The sequence below is a fragment of the Rhineura floridana genome, chromosome 22, assembly GCF_030035675.1.
Source record: "Rhineura floridana isolate rRhiFlo1 chromosome 22, rRhiFlo1.hap2, whole genome shotgun sequence".
Lineage (NCBI taxonomy): Eukaryota > Metazoa > Chordata > Lepidosauria > Squamata > Rhineuridae > Rhineura > Rhineura floridana.
Window position 1 is genome coordinate 9,781,357 of NC_084501.1, and position 26,891 is coordinate 9,808,247.

The window sequence follows — 26,891 nt, forward strand, 5'->3', positions numbered from 1 at the left end:
TGATGAAATTCATTTTTCATTTTATGTAGAAAATGCATGGATAGGGTTTAGTGTCGTCAGCAAACTTGGCCACTTCGCTGCTCACTCCTAATTCTAGGTCATTAATGAACAAGTTGAAAAGTACAGGTCCCAATACTGATCCTAGATTTGAGGTATGTTTTTGATAGATATTTTAATAGATTACACTATTCGCTTATGTTTGAGTATTTTAAACGGTGTCTCCACTTTTTACTGGGCTTTTGGTAAAAAGATTTGTATTTTTATTTTTGAAAAGAAAAGTACATAGAGCTGAAAGGCAAGGGCTTGTTAGGAGAAATTTGTTGAAGCAGAGCAAATCCATTCATCTCCCCTCTCGCTAAGGTAAAACAGCCGCCTCTCACATTAGCCAATCAGCACAAAAGAAACTTCGCTCCAAGCGCGAAACCGGCGAAGAAGATTCAGTGGGGCACTCAGAAAGCTACAGCGCATGCGCACCATTCTCTCGCTCTTTAAAAAAAAACATATTCCCGCCCTTCACATTCTCGTCTTCCCGCCCCGCCTTCTCAAACTCAGCAGCCACTGCCTCCTGGCGCCCTCTCCTCATCGGCGCACGCGCTCCGGAAGCCCCGTTATCCCTACCTTCCGCCCGCTTCCCTACGCTCAATCCTAGCAACGCATGCGCGGACACGCCCCTACCGCTTTTCTTTACGTGTTTCCCACCTCCACGCTGTGCGTCAGGTGCTGTTTGGTGGTCCCTTTCTTCCCAGCCGTTTGGGGCATTGCGCAGGCGCAGTAGGGAATACCCCCCTTTTTTTATAAATTATTATTTCTCATTTCACAGTCCCCCCCCCCGTTTACGGATTTCTGAGGAGACTGTAGGGGGGCTCGTCGTCATCGCTATGGGAGTGAGTAAGGCCTAGATTCCTCCCGAGGGGGCGGTATGGGGAGTAGGAAAAAGGCCAGGATATTTTTGGTGGGGGGAAAGGTAAAATCGCAGGGGGTATTTGGGGGGGGTAGAAAGTTTTGTGTTGGGGAGAGAGAAAAAATAAAGGGAAAATTTGGGAGGTGGGAAAGGTCAGTGGAGGGGATATTAAAGTAATTATGATGGGGGGAGAATTGGAGTAAGGTGGGGAGGGCTTGGGGCTGAAGAAAGAACAATAAATGGGGAAAAGATTTTGGGGTTGATACTACAGATACTGAGGTAGTTCATGGAGAAGTTATGGGGGGGATCCTCTGGACTAATGTGACCCTAGAGTCAGGTTGGTGGGGGTAGGGGTAGGGAGAGGAGGATGCCAAATTTAGAGAAACGAAAATAAATAGGAATGCCTAGAGGAGTGAATTGATTTAATTATGCAAAAAGGAGGAGATTTAGAGTCCGAGGTAAGATGGGTGGTGGGAAGTGGGAGAAAAAAGGGGGGGTGTCCCAATATTGGTGATACTTTATTTTTTGTCAACCTTTTTTCTTGGCTTTTCTGTTGCTATTTTTTTACATAGGTATTCAATCAATGACTATAACAAGAACATGACAGCAAAATATCAATAGTGGTGGTGTTAAGGCAATGAGGGAGATAAATGAAATTTGGGGGGGGAGGTTTGGGTTCATGTCATCCTAGAGTTGGGTTGGGGGTAAGGGGGGAGGAAGTTAAAGAAAGATGGGGTGTATTGTAGGAGGGGGAATGGAACCTTTGTTGTCCAAGGAAAGATGAAAAAGTAAGAGGGAAATCTGGGGTGGGGGAAGGTTAATATTGGGTTATTAAGGTCATGCTGGTTAGAGAAGGTATGGAGTCAGGTTGTGGGGGTTTGAATGGGGGGGATGTAAGGGGAGATAGAATTAGAGCTTGGTACAGTACTGGAAGGCGGTGTAAATGGGAATAGGACTGGGGGGGTGTTTCAAGCAGTCTTCCTCAACCTGGTGCCATTCAACTGTTTTGGACTACAGCTCCCATCAGCACTGTGCTGGCGAGACTGACAACTGGAGGGCACCCAGTTGGGGAAGAGTGGTTTAAAGTATAAACCAGCAGATTTGGGGCCTGGAGGTTTAGAATGAGGGGAAATAGGTGGGGTGGATGGGCTTTGCGTCAACATGGGGGGGGGAGTAATGGGCAATGTCCTATTTGTCATCCTTGGAACCATATGGGAAACTCACCAAGGAAAACCTCCGGTAGCCTGGACCTGGGTGTGCGCAGTGCAGCTAACTGTTTGAATGGGACTCTGCAGTGGGTAGTCCAAGGAAGCGCTATCCACCTTGGTGCCTGCCCATAAAAACAAATGCAGAATGAGAGACTAGGATGATGCCTGCAGTTTCCAGGAACCCTCTTTGTTGTGAGATTTTGGGGATGAGCGATGTTTGGGCCCTGGGTGAGAGCCAGGGTGGATGCATGGAGCCCTTCTGGGTGAGAGCCAGAAGGCTGAGAGGAGAGGTGTGCCAGAAGGAATTGATATTGGTTTCTCTTTGGTAGTAATCTGAATTAAGGTAATGTTTGTGTGTTTTTTCTTATTTAAGCTGTCTGTTTTAGTTTTCTATATACCATTTAGAGACATTTTTACATATTTAGCAGCATAGAAATGGTATAAATAAATAAGCAGATAGATAAAAGGTCAAATATTGGGGAGGTTAGGGTTAAATATCCTGGGCAGAAAGATCTGAGGCTGAAGAGCTGTGAGGATGGGGGGGGGGTTAAGAATATAACAATAATACAATATAATAACAAATACAGTGGTTCCGATCATATCTCCAAGGGTCATTTTCAGAGAATAGCATTGGGTGATTGTCTTTCGGCCGGCCCCCTGGCAGTATGCTGTGGGGTGCTGCAGGGTACCATCTTGACCCCCATGCTGTTTAACATCTATATGAAGCTCTTTGGGAGCGGTCATCAGGAGATTTGGGGAGAGGTGTCAGCAGTACGCTGATGATACCCAGCTCTATTTCTCTGTAACATCTGCATCAGGAGAGGCCGTGCAAGCCCTTGACCGCTGCCTGGACTCAGTGGTGGGCTGGATGAGGGCCAGTAAACTGAGTCTGAATCCTAGCAAGATGGAGACGCTGTGGGTTGGTGGTTCCTGAGTTCAGGTAATTGGTCAGTTGCCTGCTTTGGATGGGGTTGTACTCCCTCTGAAAGAGCAGGTCTGTAGTCTGGGAGTGCTCCTGGATCCATCTTTGTTGCTAGAGGACCAGGTGATCTCTGTAGCCAGGAATGAACAGCTACAGCCATTTCTGGACCGGGATAACCTGGCCACTGTTGTCCACGCACTTGTAACCTCTAGGCTGGATTACTGTAATACACTCTGTGTGGGGCTGCCCTTGAGGTTGGTCCAGAAGCTGCCACTGGTGCAAAATGTGGCGGCGTGACTGCTCACTGGGGCAAGGTATCGCCAACATGTTTATATATTTATAACACTCTGGTATACTAAATTAATTGTGTAATATGTTTTTAGCTTTGAGAATTGTTATTATGCGTGTGGTAATTATTATGTGATTTTATCTTATTGTATTTTTATATTTATGTTGTTCACCGCCCAGAGAGCCGTTGGCTGTGGGCGGTATAGAAACTGAATATAATAATAATAATAATAATAATAATAATAATAATAATAATAATAATAATAATAATAATAATAATAATATGTCACCCTACTGCCGGAAGAATTGCACTGGCTGCTCATTTGCTACCGGGCCAAGTTCAAGGTTCTAGTTTTGATGCACAAAGTTCTATATAGCTTGGAACCAGGATACCAGAAAGACCATCTTATCCCTTATATACCCAGTTGATCACTGCACTCTGCAGGTGAAGGCCTCCTGCAGACACCATAGTTGTCTAGTTTATTTATATACCACGTTTTGGCCAAAAGGCCCCCAAAGTGGTGAACAACATATTAAAACATATTACAAAAAAAAAATTACATAAGAAATAACCAGTAAAAAATTAGGGTTGCCAGGTTCAGGGCCCGAGACTGATCCCGCGTCTCCAGGAGAAGAGAAACCATCTTATCAGGAGGTCCGTTCCGCACAACATAAGAAACGGACCTTCAGTGTGGTGGCACCTACGCTGTGTAATTCCCTCCCATTAAATATTAGACAGGCGCCATCTCTTATCTTTTCGGCACCTGTTGACATCCTTCTTCTTTCAACAAGCCTTTTAAGTTGAGACCTTATCCCAGTGTGCCTCTGTGTTGGAATTGCTTTTTAATATGTTTTTAAACAATATGTTTTTCAACCTTTTTTTAAGACGTCTTGAAAGCTTTAAAAAAATATTTTTAAAGTTGTTTTGTTTTAATGAATTTTAAAGCCTGTTTTTATGTTTTAAAGTGTTTTTAGTGCTTTTGTTTGCCACCCTGGGCTCCTGCTGGGAGGAAGGGCGGGATGTGTGTGTGTGTGTGCGTGTGTGCGTGCGTGCGTGCGTGCGTGCGTGCGTGCGTGTGTGTGTGTGTGTGTGTGTGTGTGTAATGGAAATGGACTGCCTTCAAGTCGATCCCGACTTATGGCTACCCTACAAATAGGGTTTTTATGGTAAGCAGTATTCAGAGGGGGTTTCCCATTGCCTCCCTCTGAGGCTTTCCTCCCCAGCTGGTTAGGGCCTGCTCAGCTTGCCACAGCTGCACAAGCCAGCCCCTTCCTTCTCCTCAACTGCCAGCTGGGGGGCAACAGGTCTCCTTGGGACTATGCCGCTTGCCCACGGCTGCACAGGTGGCAGGGCACGTAACCCCTGAGCCACTCCCTGTGGGGTGATCTTTAGCTGGCTCTTGATGCCCAGGAGACACGAGCGGGGATTTGAACTCACAGACTCTGGACTCCCAGCCAGGCTCTCCTCCCCACTGTGCTATACCAGCTGTGTATATATATGTGTGTGTGTGTGTATACACATTTCATATGTATAATGTAACAAATAATTAAACTTTAAAAAAACAAACACACCATCATTCTAGCTCCCTCCATATGGATCTGGAGAGATCCTCCATGCTAACAAAACTAGTACCTTTTTGAACCAAGTACAATTGTCACACCTTTGCATGCTTTAGGAAAGTAGATGGCATCAGAGGTGCTTCAAATGAGCAGATTAAAGCGGCTGTGGTGTTTCTGCCTTGCTAATGGAAATGGATTTTCTTTCTATATCAATAGCTGGGTTTCCCCAAGAGTCTGGCACTAGGAACCGAGGCTGGGGGAGGAGAGATTATGCATTCATCCATAATGCATCAGGTTCGATTTTTAGGAATTTGAATCAACTTTTTAGATGCCAAGTTTTGGTAGGTGTAGCTTCTCATTGGTGGCTGGGAGAAGCTGCAGTTGCTAAAATTCTCCTATCTTACTCAGCCGTTAAAGGTACAAGCACCTTGTCTTGAAATTTGCCATAGGTCATGCGAGTCGATCACCACTTGCCTCTTACCCTGGGGTGTCTTAGAGCTGTTTCCAGATGTCTTGGCAGGGATGCTTCTATAAATGTAAGAAATAAATGTAATACATTCCATGGCTTTTTTATTTACCTTTCAAGCTGTTGACATGCCACAAATAACGTCAGTTAGTATGCTATTTGCATACTTAACACTGCAAGGGTGCAGCAGGCAAGGGACAGTTCTTGTCAAATAAAAATTCTCTCCTGAGCAAGCTGAAGAAACGCATCTTCCTACATAACAGAGAAGCCTCTGCAAGGAACATATATTTGTATTGCGGATGCGTGTCTCTTCAAGCCAGCAGATACAAACAATCTATCTATTTCCTTTTTCTGTTTTGGAAGTGGCTTCGGGTCCTGCTTGAGCCAAGGAGATGCAGGCGCAGCGTTCTGGTCCCATCTGCTGACTGGCAGTCTTCCTGCCCCACATTCTGCCTGCTCAGACTCTGAACTGGCTTCCCAGCCAAGCGCACGTCCGGGGAGGTGGGGGGAGAGAGGTTGTCCTTACTTGAACTTCATCGGGGGTTGAAGGATTGCACTGAGGTTAGGCGCGCATTTTTGGCTTGAAAGCACGTATTCACTGACTCACCAACCTGGCAAAACTTAAGAACACTTCAGAAGCAAGTTATTTCTTTTTCTCCCTTCATTTTTTTTTAAATGACATTATTTCCAAGTCAGATTTTAGTTGGCTTGCAGCAGTGCAGATGCTGAAATAATGATGCAGGATTTCTTTAAGCAAGATGTCTGGGTTTTGTTCTAGGGCAGAGGTAGCTAATATGCCCTGCAGATGTTGGACTACAACTCCCAGCATCCCTGATCATTGGCCATGCTGGGTGGGGCTGATGGAAGTTGTAGTCTAAAAATCTAGAAGGCACCCCACTAGCTACCCTTGTTCCAGTGGCTGGAAACTACAAGAAGGGAGAGCGCTCTTGCACTCGGGTCCTGCTTGCTGGCTTCCCATAGGCATCTGATTGGCCACTCTTAGAACAGGATGCTGGACTAGGTGGGCCACTGGTCTGATCCAGCAAGCTTTTCTTACATTCATTTGTTCTAGGATTTGATTCCCTGTTGCTCTCAACATGGGAGCCTCCCTTATACTGAGTCTGACTCACTGGTCCATCTCGTTCAGTGCTGTCTACACTGGCAGCGTCTCTGCATGGTTTCAGGCATGGAGTTTCTCCCAGCCCTATCTGGAGATGCTGGAGATTTAACCTGGGGCCCTCTGTATGCAAGGCAGATGCTGTACCACTGAGCTATGCCCTCCCGCAAAGCCTGCATCATCACTTTCTCCGCTGGGAAGCAATTGCCCATTCATCACTTTTTTTAAGCCTGCAAGCTTTTAACTGGCTGAGGTGGTAGATCACTCCACGAGGTTTAGACTGCAATGCAATACATACCTGCTCAGAAGTAAGTTCCCTTAGGTTCAATGGGACTTATTCCCAGGTAAGTGTGTCTTAGCTGATGAAGCAGAGGGGTCCAATTTTAATCAGTAGGGTTGCAGATCTATTTATTTTTTATTTTGCTGTGTTGCTCTGCTGTGGAATAGCTTTCCCTGTTTGACAGCTTCATCTGGTTTGGCCTAATCCATAGGTTGTCAAAAGAGCATCCCTCTGTGCTACAACGGTTTGTAGAGTCTTTCGGTGCTGTATACAACTTTCGTTCCGTTCCTGTTTCTGCTTGGAGCATAGAGGTCCCACTGTCTACTTCTTAAAGCAGTGCTTGCTGGGATACACAACATAGGAATGCAGGAAGCTGCCTTATACTGAGTCAGACCATTGGTCCATCTACCTTATTTATTTATTAAGTTTGTATCCTGCCTTCCAAAGGAGCTCAGGGCAGCAAGCAACAAAATGTTAAAACAGGAAAATTTAAAATCAAATTAAAAAAATAATTAAGAAGCATCTAAAAACATTTACAAGCAATCATGTACCCTCAAAGTTATTAATTTCATGGTTGCCATGGCCAGTTTCCCTCAGCTATCAAGTGCTTGGATAAAGAGGTATGATTTAACAGGAATGTTTTAAAATTTCCCCTGGAAATCAGTCATGAGGGAGACAGGTGCACCTCTCCTGGGAGGGCATTCTCCACATGAGGGGCCGTCTTCAAGAAGGCCCTGTCATGGGTCAATGCCAAGAGGGCAGTACTATGGCCTCCCCTGGTGACTGTAGGGCCTGAGATGGTTAATAGTACTAAGATGGGCACTTAGTGTTGTCTACACTGACTGGCAGCAGCTCTCCAGTATTTCAGGCAGGAGTCTCTCCCAGCCTTTCTAGGAGATGCTGGAGTTTGAACCTGCGACCTTCTGCATGAAAAGTAGATGTTTTACCATTCAGCTGCATCCCTTCCGTGTAGTTCTTATTGGGAAAGCCACACTTAAGGCTAAATACTGAAGATGGTTCAGTTGCCTTACATGTTGTGCATGGGGGAAAGGTCTAGTTCTAATGTCTCAATCCTTTCTTGTTTCAGAGGAAATCAAGTAAAGGCAAGGAGAAGAAACAGAAGCGACTGGAGGAGCGGGCAGCCAGAGATGCTGTCTGTGCCAAGGTGGACGCTGCAAATAAAGTGAGCCTCGTTTTCTCTTTCCGTTCTTTGGAGAACAGGTGCGGCGTTTATGTACTGTTCTTTTTCTCTTTTTTTATAAATAAAAAATAAAAAGAAGGTATTGTGTACACTGCCTTGGGGCTCCTTGAAGGAAGGGTAGGATCAAAATGGAATACATCTCCTGTGTTACTGTGTAAATCAAGAGAAATCCAGGGGGGTAGGAGAAGGCAGCTACATCCGCAGCCATATACGCTGGCTGGGAACATCAAAATTTGTGAGTGGAAAGCTGTTGTAATCTAAAGTGACTTACTTAAGAGACTGCCTGGTCCCTCATATACCCCGTAGATCACTGCGGTCTGCTTCAAGTTCCAAAGAGATCAGAAGCTTGCTCCACAGTAATTCTAAACAGGGCTTTCAGGGTGGCTGCCCCTGTTTTGGGGAACAGTGTTCCTGTCGAGGTATGGCAGACCCCCACTATCTGCACTTTCTGGCAAGTTTTCCCAGCTGGATGAATAGGTCTATACCATGGATGTACTTTTGTATTGTTTTTAAATTCATCTTCCGTTATTTTTCTGCTGTTTTCACCTATCTCTACTATATCGCACATCACCTTGGGACAAATGTAGGAAGGCTATTAATAGATAATAACTTTATTATTATTACTGTTATTTATTAATGATTTTACTCCAGATCCTTAAAATGCACCTTCCAGCGTGTTTTGAGTTAACAACTTGTTTAAGGTTTGCAGCTCTTGTTTAAACGAAAAGTAGTATTCATTTTGTTTATTGACTCTCTCAAAAAAACTCTGGCAGGGCTTACCCTTACAGAAGCCTTGCTGGCTGTTCTTCAGCAAGCCTTGTTCTTTTACATGCTTGGTAATTTTATCTTTAATAATGCTTTTCACTAGGGTTTCTTAATCAATACCAAAAACACAAATATTTAGCCCTGTAAGGGCTAATTATAAACCAATTAAACAAGGAAGCTGAAGTAAAATAATTATAATTAGTTTTAATTATTTACCACCTTTCATCAAAGACAAAAAGAAAAAATCCTTAAATAATTAAGAAAGGGGGAAATCATATACAGTGTTAGAAATCATACAAAACTCAGGATCATTTTGAGGAAGACCATAATCATATCTTCTCTTAAAACTAATAAAAAAGGATTATAACTTAATATCCTCTGTATGCTCTTCCAGAATTTCTTGAACAGTGCCCATTTTTGCTAAGACCTGTTCCTCTTTTGCCTCCATTGTCGTACCCATAAAATCCAGGTGATGTTGCTTAAATTGCAAATTCCCATGGTTTGATATACCATTCTCTTAAATGAGGGAGTCCTTTGCTCTTCCCCCACACTTTGCAGAACAATGTACTTGCTGCTAATATCATATAGGATAACAATTTTACTCTGCCTTCATCTAGGAAATAACCAAGTTTGCTGATGACACCAAAAATTGTTTGGGGTGGCAAGAACAGAACAGGATTGCAAGGAGCTCCAAAAAATCTCTCCAAAGTGGGTGGGAAATGGGCATTAAAATGACAAATGCAACTCGGTGTAAGCAACTGTAAAGTGATGCATGTTGGGGGGGAAAACCTTCACATATATGCTAATGGGGTCTAAACTGACACGAACCAGGAAGGATGAAAATATTAACCCAATGTGTGGCAGCTGTAAAAAAAGGCACATTGGTGATGTTTATTGAGTACATGAGCATTTCCAAATATGAGGTTTTCCTTTAAGTTAGAAAGGCTCATTGGTAGAGCACCTGCTTTGCATGCAGAAGGTCCCAGGATCAATCCCCAGTGGCATCTCCAGGTAGGGCTGGGAGAGACCTCCTGTTTGAAACCCTGGAGAGCTGCTGCCAGTCAGTGTAGACAAAGTTGAGAGACTCAGTATCGAGTAGCTTCCTGTGATCTTTTTAGCAGATTGTGTTAGGAGAGAATACCAGAAAGGTGCCTCTTTGCTTGCCTGCTGCAGACATCTACCTTAATTAAATTCTCTGTTTCCATAGTTGGGAGACCCCTTAGAAGCCTTTCCAGTGTTCAAGAAATATGACAGGAACGGGTGAGTAAAAGTTCTGTGGTCTTCTTTTAGAGGCCGTAGGGATTTGAATCCAGGTCTTCCTGGTCCAAGTTTTAACATTCACTTTCAGACACTCTTGTGTGTAAAACAAAACCATGGAATGTATTTATTTATTTCTTACATTTTTATGCTACCATTTCTCCCAGGGGCTCAAGGTGGCATACATGGCTCCCCACTCCCCATATTTCTTCACAACAGCCTTGTGAGGTGGGTCAGGCTCAGACTGGCCCAAAGTTACCCAGTGAGTTTCATGGCTGAGCAGGGATTTGAACACTGCTCTCCTAGATCCTTGTCCAATTCTCTGGCACAGGGGTTCCCAAACTGCGGTCTGCGGAACACCATTAGTCAGCAAGGTTCATTCAGATGGTCTGCAGCACAACTGTGAAGAACGGTGAGTGCAGCAGTTACTCCATTGTTCTCAGAACCCCGGCAGTGCGCCAGGAAATTTAGCAGGACAAGCACCTGAAGGGAATGGAGAGGATTAGCAGCACAGTCAATGTGAGGTTAGAATTTAGAAACTTAATCATGATTCAATTAAAAATCTTGCCCCTTGGAATCCCAGGCAGGTCCTGTTTATTTTGATCAGCTTGGGTCTCCCCTTGACTCAAGTGGTGATCAGAAAAGTGTGGTGGCAGCGATTTTACCTCACTGGGTTAGGTTTGGGTATTTTTCAACCCTGGTGAAGTTGGCATCTGCAGGGTGCCTGAAGCAGCATCCTGCAGTTGAAAAGTGTCCTACCTTGCTGGGTTGGTTTTAGCTCTGTTCCAGCCCTGGTAAGTTGGCAACTGCAGGTTGCCTTAGGACACCCGTGGTTCCAGGGGTTTGGGACCAAAACACTAATAATCATAATAATAATGATGTTATTGTTATTATTATTAATGATAATAATAATAATGGTGATAATAATGATAAAAATAAATGATAACAGTAATAAAATGTTAATATTGTTGCTACAACTACTAACACTAATAATTAGTGTTGTTATTAACAATAACAATGTGGCTTCTGTTCTCTGATAAGTAGCTTGCAAGCGTCGCACCATGGCTGGATGTTATCTGCTGTTCCCCCTTGGTACAAACACTGCCAGGGGTCCCATGGCTCTCACTCCAGGGATTTACCCACAAAGTGCAGTTCTCCTTCCACACATCTGGATCTCATTGCTTCTCTCTTGCCTTGGTTTGCAGGTTAAATATCTCCATCGACTGCAAGCGAGGCTCCAGCTTGGACCCGGCCACGCTCGACTGGGCTTTTGAACTAACCAAAACAAACATGCAGACCTTGTAAGGCCTGAGGGGGGACACCCAAGGTAGCGGGCGGCAGTGGGGAGCCATTGCAAGGAGTTGTGGAGACGGGCTGGAGCGGGTGGTGGCTCCCTTTCTTCCCTGCCCCCTTCCAAAGCAGCAGAGAGCAAGCTTTTGTATTAAGGTCTTGGGTTCAGCACGGGCATCTCCACTTAAAGAATAAGGTGCTTACAGAGTTCTTGCGTCGGACCTTGGCGAGCTGCTGCACGTCGGAGTAGGCAGTTCTGAGCTAGATGGACCTTTGGTCTGGCTCAGTATTTATCAAAGTATTTCTATACTCTCATAACAAAATATCAGGGCAACGTACAGTGTTGAAACACCATTTTCGAAAATAAAAATACAGGTAAGCCAGCTGGCTAACAAAAAATAAAAATTAAACAGCTGCAAAGGCCTGTCAGCATGAAAAGGTATTCTAGAGATGCCTGAAAGTCAGAAGTGAGGGTGCTTGACGGAAGAGTATTTCACAGCATGGGACTGGCGACACTAAATGCCTCAGTTGGGCCTCTGTAACATAGGGAACAACTGACAGCGCTCCTTAAGATGATCTCAGTGATCAAGCTAGAATATAAGGGCTCAGGAGGTCCTTAAGGATTGTCTGTTTAGGAGATCCCCATTGTAGGCTGCTGTAAATTGTTCCATATAGTAAGGCTGAGTAGTTTTCCACGACTTTCTCTGGGCAGGATGCAGGTGTGTGAGAGAGAAAGATAGTAGGATAGATTGCAGAATTTAGCAGGTGGTTTCACTGCCGACTGACATGATGCCTGGCAACTGTGTAGTGCCACATCCGAGCTATCTTCTTGCCCCCCCCCCAGTGGCTGTAGAGTTGGGTTCACTTTACTGAGTTTGCTAGGTAGCAGTCCACCGGTGCCGCTTCATGTCCAGGTGGAGAAAGGGGAACAGGTCCCAAACACGGCCCAGTCCCCAAGGGAGGTTCCCTCACTCTCCCTAGGTAGCAGCTTCTTACGGCAAGTATTATCTCCAGGCGTCTGAGCTCTCCCTGAGGGGAGGGGTTTGCCAACTGGCCGTTTTTCACGCTCTCTTCCTCTCCGCAGGTACGAGCAGAGCGAGTGGGGCTGGAAAGACCGGGAGAAACGGGACGAGATGACCGACGACCGCGCGTGGTACCTCATTGCTTTGGAGGACGGCTCCCTTCCCGTGGCTTTCTCGCACTTCCGCTTCGATGTGGAATGTGGGGACGAGGTCCTCTATTGGTAGGTCTCCGGCTCGATGTGTTAATATTTCTTTTCAGGGCTCCTAGAGGGCTCTAGACCTCCGCACTGTGGGAAAGCCCAGAGGAACATAGGAAAGCTGCCTTATACAGAGTCAGGCCTGTTAGTCCATCTAGACTGAGTGGCAGCGGCCCTCTCCAGGGTTTCAGAAAAGGGAGTTTCTCCAAGCCCTACTTGGAGATGCTGGAAATTGAACCTGGGATCTTCTGCATGCAAAGCAGATTCCCAGTGGACTGTAGCTGAGTGTTAATCTGCACACAAAGGAGACCTGCAGCAAAATTGCAGGGTGTGGAAAGGGGGGACATGGAAAATAAAGGCTTGTTGATATCCTGTATTGAAATCATGCATCAGCCCAGCTGTATAATTGAGGACGGGGGATTCTTTTATTGTGGAAATCTCGAACCTTTCAATAAATGACATAAGAACATAAGAAGAGCCTGCTGGATCAGGCCAGTGGCCCATCTAGTCCAGCATCCTGTTCTCACAGTGGCCAACCAGGTGCCTGGGGGAAGCCCGCAAGCAGGACCCGAGTGCAAGAACACTCTCCCCTCCTGAGGTTTCCGGCAACTGGTTTTCAGAAGCATGCCGCCTCTGACTAGGGTGGCAGAGCACAGCCATCATGGCTAGTAGCCATTGATAGCCCTGTCCTCCATGAATTTGTCTAATCTTCTTTTAAAGCCATCCAAGCTGGTGGCCATTACTGCATCTTGTGGGAGCAAATTCCATAGTTTAACTATGCGCTGAGTAAAGAAGTACTTCCTACACAGTAGTGGTGTGGAGTGCCCTTGTTCAGTGTGCCAGCCAGTCAGCTGTGCCTTCTTTCAGGATGTTCCATCCTTTTTTTCCCCATCCCCTGACTCTCCACATTCCGTGTCTTCTTGATCCTCATTGCGCTGTTACGGTTTTAAAAAGGTTTTATTCCTAAAGATTAAACTTCTACTTCCGGAGTTCCCCGAGGGTGCTGATTTCTTGTTTCACAGTACCTGAATTTGCAACATGCCAGCCTTCCCCAGCCTGGTGCTGTTCAGGTGTTGCTGGGTCACAGCTCTCATCGTCCCTGATCCCTGGGCTCACGGGCTGGGGCCAGTGAGAGTTGTGCTCCAAAACATCCAGAGGGCATCTAGTTCAGGAAGGCCATCGGAGGCTTTGCATGCAGGAGGTCTCAGGTTTAGTCCCTGGCAACTTCCACTTGTAAGGACCAGGTAGCAAGCGATGGGATAGAGCCTTCCCTGCCTGGGGCCCTGGAGAGCTGCTGCCTGTAGGTGTAGGCAAGACTGCGTAAGGTGGCAAATAGTCTTGCCTGGGATTTGGCAGCTGCCTATGTTGCTAGATCCCCCTGTGTGAACCGCTGCATTTGTTCCAGGTGCAAAATCCGGATGTTCTTAGAGTGTCAACGCTGTGTGCCTGTGTTCTTCCAGGGGCTAAGCTGGTGGAAGGGAGGAGTGAATGTCACGTTAGAAATTAGTGATGCTTTAAACAATGACAGTTTTAGTGTTTATGCAGCTGGCCCTCTCTTTGAGTAATGCCACCTCAATAAGCATCAGCTCTTCGCCACCGATTAATGGCTTTGCACTGCTTTTCTGCCCACGGCGTGTGCTCTTGCCCTTTGGCTTGCACCCTCCAGCCAACCTGCAGGCTTAAATGCCGCCCTGGGCACCTACTGAGAGGAAGTTGTTGTTGTTATGTGCCTCCAAGTCGACCACGACTTATGGCGACCCTATGAATCAGCGACCTCCAAGAGCATCTGTCATGAACCACCTTGTTCAGATCTTGTAAGCTCAGGTCTATGGCTTTCTTTATGGGATCAATCCATTTCTTGTTTGGCCTTCCTCTTTTTCTACTTCCTTCTATTTTTCCCAGCATTATTGTCTTTTCTGGTGAATCGTGTCTTCTCATTATGTGTCCAAAGTATGATAACCTCAGTTTCATCATTTTAGCTTCTAGTGATAGTTCTGGTTTAATTTGTTCTAACACCCAATTATTTGTCTTTTTTGCAGTCCATGGGATGCACAAAGCTCTCCTCCAGCACCACATTTCAAATTAGTTGATTTTTCTCTTATTTACTTTTTTCACTGGCCAACTTTCGCATCCATACATAGAGATTGGGAATACCATGGTCTGAATGATCCTGACTTTAGTGTTCAGTGAGACATCTTTGCATTTGAGGACCTTTTCTAGTTCCCTCACAGCTGCCCTCCCCAGTCCAAGCCTCCTTCTGATTTCTTGACTATAAATAATAAATAAAATTTTATAAATAAAATGAAAAAGAACTAAATGCCTTGGGAAGGGACCGTAGTTCAGTGGCAGAGCAACTGCTTTGCATGCAGAAGGTCCCAAGTTCAATCCCCAGCATCTCCAGGTAGGACTGGGAATGTTCCCCATCTGAAACCCTGGAGAACTGCTGCCCGTCAGTGTAGACAATAGTGAGCTAGATGGACCAGTGGTCTGCCAATGTGGCAGCATCCTTTCTACCTACCTGCGGGGTGGGATACAGTGGATCAGCCAGTCCAAACCACATCCAATCTGCTATCAGTGCCTCCCTCTGTTGAGTGTTTGTTTAGTTATCTCTTCTCCCCCGTAACCAGTCAATAATGATGGTGCTTTTGTCAACTCTCTCTCCAGCTATGAAGTGCAGCTGGAAAGCAAAGTCAGAAGGAAAGGTTTAGGCAAATTTCTCATACAGATACTGCAGCTCATGGCAAACAGGTAAGTACATAGTGTCTCTCTCTCTCTCTGAATTAAATATTCATTCTCTCTCTGTCTCTCTCTCTGAGGCTGCAGTCCTAAGTGTGTCTCTTGCACACCCTGAATACCTGATGCCGAGGATGGCACAAAATGACGTGGCTTGCACAACACGGTAACCCAAACTGTGGATTACCAGGACCATGCAAACCTTCAGGCTCCCAGAGAGGAACTTGCAGCCACTTTGCTCTTTGCCAGTTCTTTTTACTGCTGTGCCGCACTGAGCTAAGCCAAGGTTTGACTTGGCTTGTCATCCAAGGAAGAAGGATGTGTGGTCAGCGAGAGGAGAGAGCTTAACCACGAGCTGTAGCCCAGATTTGTTCTCAAAAGGGCTGGGGAGGAGTGGCTGAGAACTCCTCTCCAGGAGCCCACACGGTTCAGTAGTCCTGGTAAGCCTTCATTTGAACTTGCCATGTGGCCCTTCGCGTATTGTTCAGCCTCTGCAGGCTATGTATTGAATTAGATTTTTATTTTGGATGCATTTTTATAAAAAAGAAGAAAGTATTCTGCAAAGGGTTCAATGTGAACCAAGAGCTGGAATTCTTGGACAGAGGGAAATTCCTCCAGGCACTGCTTAACACCTTTCTCAGCTTTCTTTTGTAATTATAAGGGCTAGAGGAGGGATAAAGAAACCTTTGGCCCTCCAGATGTTGCTGGACTCCAACTCCCATCAGCCCCAGCCAGCCTAGCCAGTGGTCAGGGATGATGGGGATATAACATCTAGAGGACCACAGGCTTCCTCTTGTTTTTTAAATAATTTAATAATAAAAGTTAACCGATACATAGCAAGTGTGTGAGAGAGCTCAAGCCAGTTGCTCCAAAATGAACATGCAGCTGTAAGCTGCTGCCCTACGAGTTTGCTGTGCCCTGTGAAAATGTCTGGATTTTAAAACTTAGGGTTGTGTCCAATGAAATTCTGCTCAGGAGTAGATCCGTGTCATGTTGAAATTAATGGACACTCGGAGTAGGACTAACAATGGATCCAATCCTTAGATCAGCAGTAGCCACCATGGTGCCCTCCAGATATTGCTGGACGACAGCTCCCATCATCACTGACCATTGGCTATGGTGGCAGGGGCTGATGGGAGTTGGAGTCCAACATTAAGAGGGCACCACGTTGGCTTCCCCAGCCGTAGTTTATGTCCTTTGTTTTGGCTATTTGAATTAGCACTGCTGTGTTAGTTTTGCTCAAACTTGCAATTGCCTGGAGGATCAACTTGTAAGCCATCAGCACTTTCATGGTATATATAAAGGGAAGGAGCTATCCCTGAATATACAGGCCTATATACAGTGTTCTAAGATGATTTTAAAGACAGTTTATCACTTGCTGTCTCCTTCCCTTCCCTAGGCTGCTGTAGGAGGATGAGCAGGATATCCATTGAATAATAAATACGTATAATCTCTATTTTTACACTGGATTGGAAACAATTTAAATTAGACTTCTATGGAAGTGCAGAGAGGTTTTGTTCTGCTTTTGTTTATGTTTGGTTTTGGGCCTTTCTCGTACCAAGCTGACATTGGCCACTCCCTGTCTCTTTTTAGTACACAGATGAAGAAAGTCATGTTAACAGTATTTAAACACAATCATGGGGCCTACCAGTTCTTCCGAGAAGCTTTACAGTAAGACTTTTTCAGTTTCTTTTTTTCCCCTCCCCCAAATTAGAGACAGGAAGAAGGTGAGTTTGGGGATGGAACAGTTGCCCCCCTTTTTTTTCCTTTTCAGTGGGTCAGGGCTGATTTCTCACCTATTTAGTTATTTGACTGTCTCTTGGGCCAGGGATGGGGAACCTGTGGCTCCCATAATCCCTGTCCATTTCCCATGTTGGCTGGGGCTGAAGGGAGTCAGAGTCCTTTGGCCTTCCAGATGTCACTGAACTACAACTCCCATGATTCCTTGTTGGTCATGCTTGCTGGGGCTGATGGGAGTTGTAGTTCAGTAACATCGGGAGGGCCAAAGGTTCCCCAACCCTGATCTAGAGAGCCAGTGGTTTTCCCCAAGGGTGGGGAGCCCTTTTCAGCCCAAGGGTCATATTGCTTTATAGCTTCCCTTTGGAGCAGGGGACCTGCCAGTGGTAAATGGGTCCAAAGCAAAGTGCATAGAGCTGTCCCACTCTTTCTTGCATACACGTGTACATGCACACTCTCTCTCTCTCTCTTTCTTCCCTTCCCAGCTGCAGTCCCTAGGAAAATAATCTCCCCACCAGGCCCCAGCAATTAGGCATTTAAAAAGCCTCCCATTAGTGGCAATGGAAGGCTTTTTGCAAGCTTAATGGGCTGTGCGGAGGAGGGGCCAGGAAGAGGAAAGGCCTTGCAGGCCAGACGCTGTCCACGCCTGTTTTAAGCCAAGGAGATGATGCATTTTTTAAGAAAATAACTCCAGCTACCCCATAACTGCATCTTCCTACAAGATGCAGTGATGGCCACTGACTTTGAAGACTTTAAAAGAGGATTAGACAGATTCATGGAAGATGAGGCTAATGGTTGCTAGCCATGGTGGCTATGTGGCTATGTTCTGTCTCTACTGCTGGAGGCAGGATGCCTCTGAATATCAGTTACTGGGGATCATAAATGAGGAGAATTGCTATTGTACTCTGGTCCTGCTTGCGGGCTTCCCAGAGGCATCTGGTTGGCTGCTGAGAGAACAGGGTGCTGGACTGGATGGGTCTTTGGACTGATCCAGCAGGGCTTCCCTTACATTCCTTATGTTCTTCCAATGGTGCTCTGTTCCTGCAAGTAGACTTTTCATGCAACACTGGCTGGCTGCACTTAAGGGTTGTGCGGGCTCCAGTTGCGCAGCTGTGTAGCTTCTGATGTGGCCGCACTTGAAGCGCTGGTGCAAATGCCAGCTGACACGCTCCTGTTTTTCCATTCTGCTTCTGCAGGTTTGAAATCGACGATACCTCACCCAGCATGTCTGGCTGCTGCGGGGACGACTGCTCTTACGAAATCCTCAGCCGAAGAACAAAATTTGGCGAGAGCCAGCACGCTCACCTTGGTGGTCACTGTGGAGGCTGCTGCCATTGAGATTGCTCCTGAAGAAGAACCCGACTTCCTCTGCATAACCCTGCCATTCTTTATGGTTTTCATTGCCCGATCCAGCACCCCCCTTCCACTTCCTCCATTTCTTGCTACACTCCCAAGCCAGGACAAACAGACTCCTCTGTTGCATCCTGAATCCCAGGATGAAAGATCTTCCTCCTTACGGCAGGTTCTGGGAACCAAAGTCATGCCTAACTCTCAGGCCTAGCTCTAGATCTTGCTTACCTGCAGCCTTGAACTGAAGGTATGAATCCAGGCAGCAGGGCTTTTTGTTCATTTGTTAAGTTCCCATTGCTGCGGTGATGAAACAGTTACTGCCTAAAGTGAGTGGTGGGAATAACTCTTGCCAAACTTAAAGGTGGATGAAGAATTATTTTGTGAGTTATTGGACTAGCAGATCCAGATATGTGACCTTTCCTCGCCTACATTGATATGTGCCTCTCTTTTCCTTGATCGTTGCTTTGGACTCCTGTACAAATTTTAGAACTAGATCCTAAGTAGTGTTCTACATCTGTCATTCCAGCAGCGCTTTCCCCCTTCGCTTATACGTTGGAAAAGTATTGATGCAGATGGGTCGCCTGTGCGGTTTGCTGCTAGTGTACCCCCTATGGCTGTATCCTTAATTTGATTTGGCTTCTAAGATCCTCTTACCAGCAAACTGTACAGATGACCCTCTGCCCACATGCTCATGCGCACCCACAGACACATCTTGGAGAAAACTTTCAAGAGTTCATTCAAAGCGATGATATTGGATCTTGCTGTTTTGGTATCTGAAAGGCCCAGTTGAAGGAGATATGCAAGATAGAGGTTGTTTCTTTCCCCCAAACACTGTGAACTTTTTGTTGTTCAGGGCCCTTCGTTCGTTTGACTCCCCACCTTCAACGGGACAGGCTGCTGTGGCATTTATTCATCCTGTGTATCTGGGTAGGGGAACCTGGGCCTTCCAGCTGTTGTTGGATTCCAACTCCTGTCCACCCCAGCCAACATGGACCAGTGGTTAGGGATGATGGGAGTTTTAGCCCAGCAATATCTGGAAGACCACATCCCTGCTATATATTATGAAGGAAGAGGATGTTCTAGGTTTTTTTAAAAAAGATGTTTTAAAATGCCTTAGCTTTACACTGCACTGAAGCTTCACCCACAGAAGGGGCAGCCTCTGCCTCCTGTTAATTCCCTTTTGAGTTGCCAGGTTTTTAACAGATTTGTGGTGTCATCCAGCGGCAGCTGGTAGATCCATGCCAGTGGGGCAGCGGAATACCCTCTGGAGTTTAGTCCAAAATTTCAAGGAAATGTCCAAGGTGCCCTTAACTCCTTGAAAGGTTGGACTACAACCTAGAGTGGATTCCACTGCGCCACTGACATGGATCCACCTCTTCCTATCTTCCACGAGTTACAGTGTTTAACATGACATCTTCCTTCTTGCCTCGGTGAGGTGCATTGATGTATGCACACTCCATTTGAGGCCCAAGCACTTGACTGGCATTAAGTATCAACCCCATCAGATGAGTGCTCCTGCTGCTGCTGTCGCCGCACACTCATCTGTCAGTCACCTGAGCATCCGCTGCTTGGCCTTGCTCTTCCCACCAAGCTTTCTTAGCATTCTAGGCTGCAGTATGGAAACAGATTTTGGAGGAGAGTGGCTGGTGATTGCCAGGCAACCACCAACAGCTTTTGCGCATCTCAAGTTCTGACTTGTTGCCCACTGGCAACCTTTGGTCCTTCTCTGCTGTAGCAATTCTGGTGGTGTGGGTGATCTCTTCCCTTTTCCCCAAAACGGCATCTTCCGCCAGCCGCACAACCTCAGGACCTCATTCTGTCTCAGGGTGTGTAACTGCCTTTGCCATTTGCTCTGAAAGGAGGTGATGTTGGTGCTCCTTCTCTGGCTCCTTTAAATGCCTACACCAGGGGTGGACAGCATGGCACCCTCCAGATGTTGCTGGACTGCAACTCTCATCAGCCCCAGCCAGTTTGGCTAATGGTCAGGGATGATCGTCCGGCAACATCTGGAGGGCACCAAGTTGGTTACCCCTGGCCTAAAGCCTCTTTTTAAAAAAAATGGCTTGCTGGTTGAATTGCATGTTAACAAATTGAGACAGTGACCACGGATGGTTGTTGTTTTTTCTCTTGGTTATTGGGTTGGAACCCCACAAGCTGAGACGGATTTTTATAGGAATGCATTGTCTACAGGTGTGGGAACCTTTGGCCCTCCAGATGTTGCTGAACTACAACTCCCAACATCTCTGGTCATTAGCCATACTTGCTAAGGCTGATGGGAGTTGTAGTCCAGCAACACCTGGAGGACCAAAGATTCCCCATACCTGGCCTATAGCAAAGGGGTGGGCTGTGTGCAGACTTTTTTTGTGCGTGGAACACATCTGGGGAGGGGGGAAGATCCCATTGTGCTAGCAGTAATCCTTGCACTGACTGGATGCATTGACAGAATACCGCCCTCAGACTTGTGTGACTGTTTTTAATTCCAGTGTCAGCAGCACTAAAGCAAAAGAAAACTGCCTTCTTTGTGAGGGGGCATCTGCACATCTTCGTGCTTCTGCCCACCCCAAAAGAACGTTTGTAGAAAGTCATCTTTTCCCTCCAAGAGCCAAGGACCACCATCTTATCTAGGTCTCAGTTAATAGCCTTTATCGGTGTGGAAACAAATGGACCCCACTTAAAACATGTATTATCAAGTCCCTGTTTTTTTTAATGTATCATGATGGTGTGTGTGTTTTTTACAAAGCAACCATGTTCCTAAAGAAACCTCATCTATTCCTATTTTTTTATGAGGGAACTATTGCTGTTGTGTTCATATTTTTGTTTGAAATGCTAAGGACAGTCTGCAAAGCTTCCACCTAGCTCTGAGACTTTATTAACAGTGGGTAAGCTAAGAGCTCTGGGTTTTACCTCCCTATAACAAATATCTTTTGATAATTGCAACTTGCTATATCAACCTTTTGGACTTCCTTTTTATTTCCTTGTACATGGATCTCTTTCCCTTTCCCCCTAACCCAAAATATCAAGAAAAGGTGGATGAGTGTGGCTAATTCTTGTATTTTTTAACCCACTCACCCCCTGTAAAATCTGGCATGCTTAGTACTATTAAGCTGTAAGAACTCTGCACTGTATACTTTTATGTATCTAGTGTCTTTTTTCCCTTATTTCCCCTCTTTGTTTTTTGGGGGTGGATTGGGTTCTTCCCCAGTTTTTAGAATAATTTTTATGGTAACTACATTTCTTAGCAAATATTTTCACCAGAATGAAAGGGAACAAGCTGACTTTTTTTAATTTGGTATTTGTTTTATTTGTATGTTTAAAAATAAACATTTTGGTTCAATCTCTAGTAGTATCTATGTGTTTCTCAAGTGTTTTCCTGTGTGTGTGCAGGTGTTTTGCCCCTATTGTAGGAGGTTTAGAAGCAACCTGGGGTATATATATATTTATTTATGTTTTATAAAAGTGCTCGTTAGTTCAACAATCTGAGCAGCTTCTTTCTTCTTCCAGCTGGTGCATAGAGTGTAAAAAGACCATTGGAATTCCACGTCAACACCACCAAATGCTGATGCTTCAATGCAAATTTTGTTGCTCTGATCATAATTTTACCCATTCCTGTGGTATTTACTGCATAATTCTGCTTTTGGGGTGGGAGAAGCACTAAACCCTGTCATCCTCGAATTTTAATTCTGTAACTTTTCTTTAGGGTTATTTTTTTAACCAGGGTATTTGCATATGTGCTTCCTAGTAAATTTTCATGTATTTTAAGATATTTAAACCACATCTTCCAAGCTGGCTTGCAAATAATTATATGTTGAAGCTAGACTGTTGGCATAGACTACTGTTAGCACATAACTCTGGTGCTTAAAAGCTTGCACAGGCTGCCCATATTTATTTATTTATTTAAAACATCTATTTACTGCTTTTCAGGCAGACCTCACAAAGCAATTTATATTTATTTATAAAATAGTTATATAGCATTGTTCATTTAAAAATATATCTCAAAGTAGCTTACAATGTGTATAAACATAGAATAAACTACATAAAATTTAAAATCAGAAATCAATTTACTATAGTAGAAATATATTGTCTCAATTGCCTGCGTACACCTGGTGACATAGAAAGGTTTTCAGCAGATTAGATAGGCCTGGGACCCACATGTACAGAGGAGTATAGGAAGCTGTCGTATACCAAGTCAGACCATCATCTATCTACCTCAATATTGTCTACCCTGACTGGCAGTTGTTCACCAGGGTTTTAGGTAGAGGTCTTTCCCAGCCCTACTTGAAGAGGCCGGGGGACCTTCTGCAAGCAAAGCTCGTGCTCTTGGTCCTTCCCTTAAAAATAGAGTTCTGTCCTTATGGTTCTAAATAAAAGGTTGCTTTCAAGGGAAACCATTGTGCCATCTGGCAAAGACCACCAGTGTTGAAACGATCCTCCAACATCAACTTCGTTGGACCAGCCATGTTGTTCGAATGCCTGATCACCATCTTCCAAAGCAGCTACTTTACTCCCAGCTTAAGGATGGAAAATGGAATATCGGTGGACAGCAAAAGAGGTTTAAAGATGTTCTCAAAGCTAATCTAAAAAAATGTAACAAGCATCGAGAACTGGGAAGCCTTGGCCCATGAGCGTCCCAATTGGAGGTTGGCCATTATCAAAGGTGCTGTGGACTTTGAAGAAGCACGAATATAGGGCGAACGGGACAAACGAGCTAAGTGGAAGGCATGTCAAAGAAATCCTCATCGCGACCATCTTCCATCTGTAAACCTATGTCCTCACTGTGGGAGGCTGTGTGGATCCAAAATTGGCCTCCACAGTCACTTACGGACCCACTGTTCAAGACTTTACCCTGGAAGCCAATCTTACTCGGTCACAAGTGACCACCAATGAATGAATGACCATCTGGCTCAGGACTGTCTACACTGAAGGGCAGCAGCTCTGCAGGATTTTTGCTGGGGGGGGGTGTCTCTCCCCACCCTAGCTGGAAATACCAGGAGTTGAACCTGGGACTTTCTGCATACAAAGCAGCTACTCTACCACCACTTAACTATGGCTTGGGCTCCTTGTCAGAAGAAAGGTGGGATATGTATGTAAGAAAATAAATACAAATGTGCAATTAAGCGTTTTTAGGGATATGAGGTAGAGAAGTCGCAAGTACTGAATACAGACGGGGTTTAAAGGACCCTAGCGGACTGTGGGATAACAGAGAAGGGAGCCACCACCTAAGAGGATCTGCTAAACAGGCGTTAGAAAGCCTCTAATTCTTAGCTCTTGGGACCGCTTGTAGTTAACTGGCTTTGCCTTTCCGGCTGCCCTTTTTTGAAGCCACCCTCTTCCACTTCTGCCCTCTCTGTCTTGGCTGCAAGAGGATGCAATGCCAACGCAGTCGTTAAGATGCTGAGGGGTGTGTGTATGGAACCATTTCACTATAGAGGTGTAGAGGGCTAGAACGACATCCTTGTCCCTATGCCACTTCAGGTCTAAAACGGTTGATTTTCCAGATTCCAACGCCCTGTGTGTGGGGGGGGGGGGAGTTCGCCATAGAGGTGTCAAGGGATAGATCGGCACCACATGCCTAAAATGGCGGTTTTCCCGCTTCCCTTAGCGGAAGTGCCATTCCATTTTCCTCCTCTCTATAATATCGTCCAGTTGGGCCAATGGCGGCTGCGGAGCTTATTTGTAACGGAAGTCCAAGCTTCTTGGGAACTCTATGGTCAGCCGCCATCTTGTTACCGCTTGGTCAAAGGAGAGGAGTGGAAGGTTGCATCCTCCGTTGGTGTCATGTTGGCGCAGTTGCTGAGGAGAGGGTTGAGGCCGGCCAGTCTGGCTGCCCGCCCCGCCAGGGGCATTGCTTCCAGCCCCCCCAAAGATCCTTTGGGGCCGATGGTAAGAAGGGAGGAAGACAAGCCTTTTAAGTAGAGATCTCGTCCCAATCTGCGTCTCTGTTGGAATTATTATTTTTTGGATATTTAATGTTTTTAAAGACGTTTTGTCTTAATATATTTGAAAACTCTGTTTTTATGATGTTTTAGACTGTTTTTAGTGTTTTTGTTTGCCGCTTTGGGCGGGATACAAATTTAATAAAGTTATAGCAATAAGTAATGTGTTTTTAAAGCTTTTTATGTTAAAAGGGGTGTTTTAAGGATGCTTTTGTTTTGAGGATGTTTTTTGAGGATGTTTTTAGTGTTTTTGGTTGCCGCCCTGGGCTCCTTCTAGGAGCAAGGGTGGGATATAAATTTAATAAATCATGGAAGGAGAGAGGGTTAAAGGGGGTGAGTGGGAGACAGTGGGAAGGATTGAACACGGAGTGCGGGGGATGCAGCTAGGAGTAGAGATGGGAAGGTAGAAAAACTGGTTTTTGTGGGATTCTGATTTTTTTTCTGGTTTCCCCCCCCTAAAAAATAGGGGAAAACCCATTTTCCCCCGAATTTTTCTGTGCCTTCGTATCCTTAGCTAAGACAAAATACTAGAGCAGGGACTTGGTGACTCTGATATGCAACGGGAGCAAGAATTTTGTGTGCAGGGGAGGAGGGAAGAGTGATGTTGGGCGTCTTGAGTGTAGATCCCTTGAGGGCTCATTATTAAGCAGTGGGGATTCTATATCTGTTTTTCTGAGGGGTGGTGGATGGTTAGTTATGAAATAATTAAACTTGCACTGGTTCTTAACCTTTACTTGGGGGCATGGGTGCCTTTGAAAAGCTGACGAAAGCTATGGACCCCCATAAATAAATGAAGTTTATTTTATTGCATTGGGTATTGATTTTGTGCGTGTGTGTGGTCGCATTTCATGGATCCCTGGAGCCCACCATGGGCTCTCTAGGGGTCCATGGACTGCAAGTTAAGAAACCCTGGATTAAACGAAGGGTGGTATTATTAATTATTATTATTACTACTACAATGGAAGAGCTGTGGCTCACTAGTAGAGCATCTGCCTTGCATGGAGAAGGTCCCAGGTTCAATCCTCAGCATCTCCAGGTAGAGCTGAGAGAGACTCCCAGCCTGCAACCCTGTTGTTGAGCTTGATGGACCAATCACCTGACTCAGTGTAAGGCAACTTTCTATGTACTTAATGGTTCAGACTAGACTACTGTAATGCACTCTACATGGGGCTTCCCTTGCAGTTCATTTGGAAGCTGCAGTTAGTACACAAAGCTGCAACACGATTGATGACAAGAGTGAGAATCTGTCAGCATATTACAGCTGTGCTCAAAACATCTGCGCTCACTGCTGGTTGGCTACAGGACTGAGTTCAATGTGTTCGTATTGGTATATAATGGTGGTTCTCAAACTTTTTTCCACAGATCATTTGAAATTTGCTGAGGGTCTTGGTGGATCATTTAATATTTTTTTTCTTTCTCTTGTAACAATTGAGTCAAAGAAGTACTAAACATGGTGGGGGAAAGCAAGCTTTTAAACTGAAGATTAGTCATTGAGGGGTGTTTGGTTGGCATTAATTGGGTGGCCCAATAGGTAACAAGTTGGTGCTAAGAAGGATGTGAAGTTGGTCAAGGGATTGGAGTGGGTGAGATGTGAAATCTGGGACAAGCACACCTTATGGACTGCAATATAGGGGATTGTGAATATCTGGGCACCTAAAGGATGGGTGGTGTGACCAGGTGGCTTCTGATGGGAATGTGTGCGTAATGCATATGCCAGAGAGTTTTTACAGGAGCCGTTTATGGATAGCTTTATGAGGCTACCAAGTAATCCAGTAATTTTTTTTGTCCCGTGTTTAGCTGAGGCTCTGTGCCAGCTCTCGGTGGTGTCTCATGAACAGCTGAATGCATGAACCCTGATATAATATAATATAAAATAAAGGTAACGGGGTGATGATGTGACCTGAAGTGGCTTCAGCTGTGATGGTTCATTGAAATGTGCATTTACAGGATTAGGTTTGACCCAGGGGAGTTTGCTTGCTGATCCCCTCTCTTCCTCAGGTATCCGGGCTGAGTATTCCTGCTTTTTGACTTCTCTTGAACAGGAGGCAGCCATTGGCATGACCACCTTCTTCGTTGTATTCTTGGTCCCATCAGGCTGGATCCTGGCGAACCTGGAACACTACAAGAGCAGAGAATAAGAAGGAAGGAGTGGACCAAAATCAGCCTTGAAGCGTAGGAGCAACTCCCTCCCCAGATGCATGCCATTCCTGCATTCCAGGGAAGGGTTCTCTCTCATGCCCACCCTCCATGAAGACCAGGGTCCTGAAATAGATTCTCTGCTGCTTCCCAGCCACCCTAGAGGATGTAGTTCAAGAGGACAGCACTCCAGAGACTTAAATTCTGTTACAATAAATCACATTAAAGACCTGTACTTGTGTCCTTTTTTTTTCTTTAGTTAACTGTAGGCAGGAAACACACTTTGAAAGTCCTAAATCCTGCAACAAGGGTTGTCACACATTTATTTGTGTGTTTCTTTTGAGGACCTCAGCCAAGCTTCCATTTCTGTGCCATTTCTACTACTGCCACCCCCCAGAGAAGCCTTTCCCAACTAGTGTGCCTCCAGATGTTGTTGGACCACAACTCCCATCAGCCTCAGCCAGCATTGCCAATGGTCAGGAAAGATGGGAGTTGTGGTCCAACGACATCTGGAGGCACACTGGTTGG

At 45.4% G+C, this 26,891-nt stretch overlaps 2 protein-coding genes across 5 annotated transcripts; both read left to right on the forward strand.

Annotated features, from left to right (window-relative positions):
- Positions 1 to 545: 545 nt before the first annotated feature.
- Positions 546 to 21,634, forward strand: NAA40 (N-alpha-acetyltransferase 40, NatD catalytic subunit). 2 transcript variants are annotated; one of them, XM_061606293.1, is made up of 8 exons: positions 548 to 884; positions 7,830 to 7,925; positions 9,916 to 9,968; positions 11,171 to 11,266; positions 12,340 to 12,498; positions 15,139 to 15,222; positions 16,801 to 16,878; positions 18,141 to 21,634. In XM_061606293.1, exons 1-8 carry the CDS (start codon positions 879 to 881, stop codon positions 18,280 to 18,282), a joined length of 714 nt encoding a protein of 237 aa, XP_061462277.1. In that variant the 5' UTR covers positions 548 to 878; the 3' UTR covers positions 18,283 to 21,634. The 2 variants fall into 2 exon arrangements, with proteins under 2 accessions (XP_061462278.1, XP_061462277.1); XM_061606294.1 differs by lacking the exon at positions 16,801 to 16,878 and having other exon boundaries at positions 546 to 884.
- Positions 21,635 to 23,865: 2,231 nt separating this feature from the next.
- Positions 23,866 to 26,598, forward strand: LOC133374713 (uncharacterized). 3 transcript variants are annotated; one of them, XM_061605903.1, is made up of 2 exons: positions 23,866 to 24,174; positions 26,270 to 26,598. In XM_061605903.1, the coding sequence occupies exons 1-2, from the start codon at positions 23,869 to 23,871 to the stop codon at positions 26,363 to 26,365; spliced, it is 402 nt and encodes a 133-aa protein (XP_061461887.1). In that variant the 5' UTR covers positions 23,866 to 23,868; the 3' UTR covers positions 26,366 to 26,598. The 3 variants fall into 3 exon arrangements, with proteins under 3 accessions (XP_061461887.1, XP_061461888.1, XP_061461889.1); XM_061605904.1 differs by having other exon boundaries at positions 26,322 to 26,598; XM_061605905.1 differs by having other exon boundaries at positions 23,931 to 24,174; positions 26,226 to 26,598.
- The last annotated feature ends 293 nt before the right edge of the window (positions 26,599 to 26,891 follow it).

Coding starts and splice junctions, on each gene's coding strand:
- NAA40 (XM_061606293.1), top strand. Junction 9,969..11,170: donor AAGAAATATGACAGGAACGG/GTGAGTAAAAGT, acceptor CTTGGTTTGCAG/GTTAAATATCTCCATCGACT. Junction 16,879..18,140: donor TTCTTCCGAGAAGCTTTACA/GTAAGACTTTTT, acceptor CTGCTTCTGCAG/GTTTGAAATCGACGATACCT.
- LOC133374713 (XM_061605903.1), top strand. CDS start 23,869: ATGGCGGTTTTCCCGCTTCCCTTAGCGGAAGTGCCATTCCATTTTCCT. Junction 24,175..26,269: donor AAGATCCTTTGGGGCCGATG/GTAAGAAGGGAG, acceptor TCTCTTGAACAG/GAGGCAGCCATTGGCATGAC.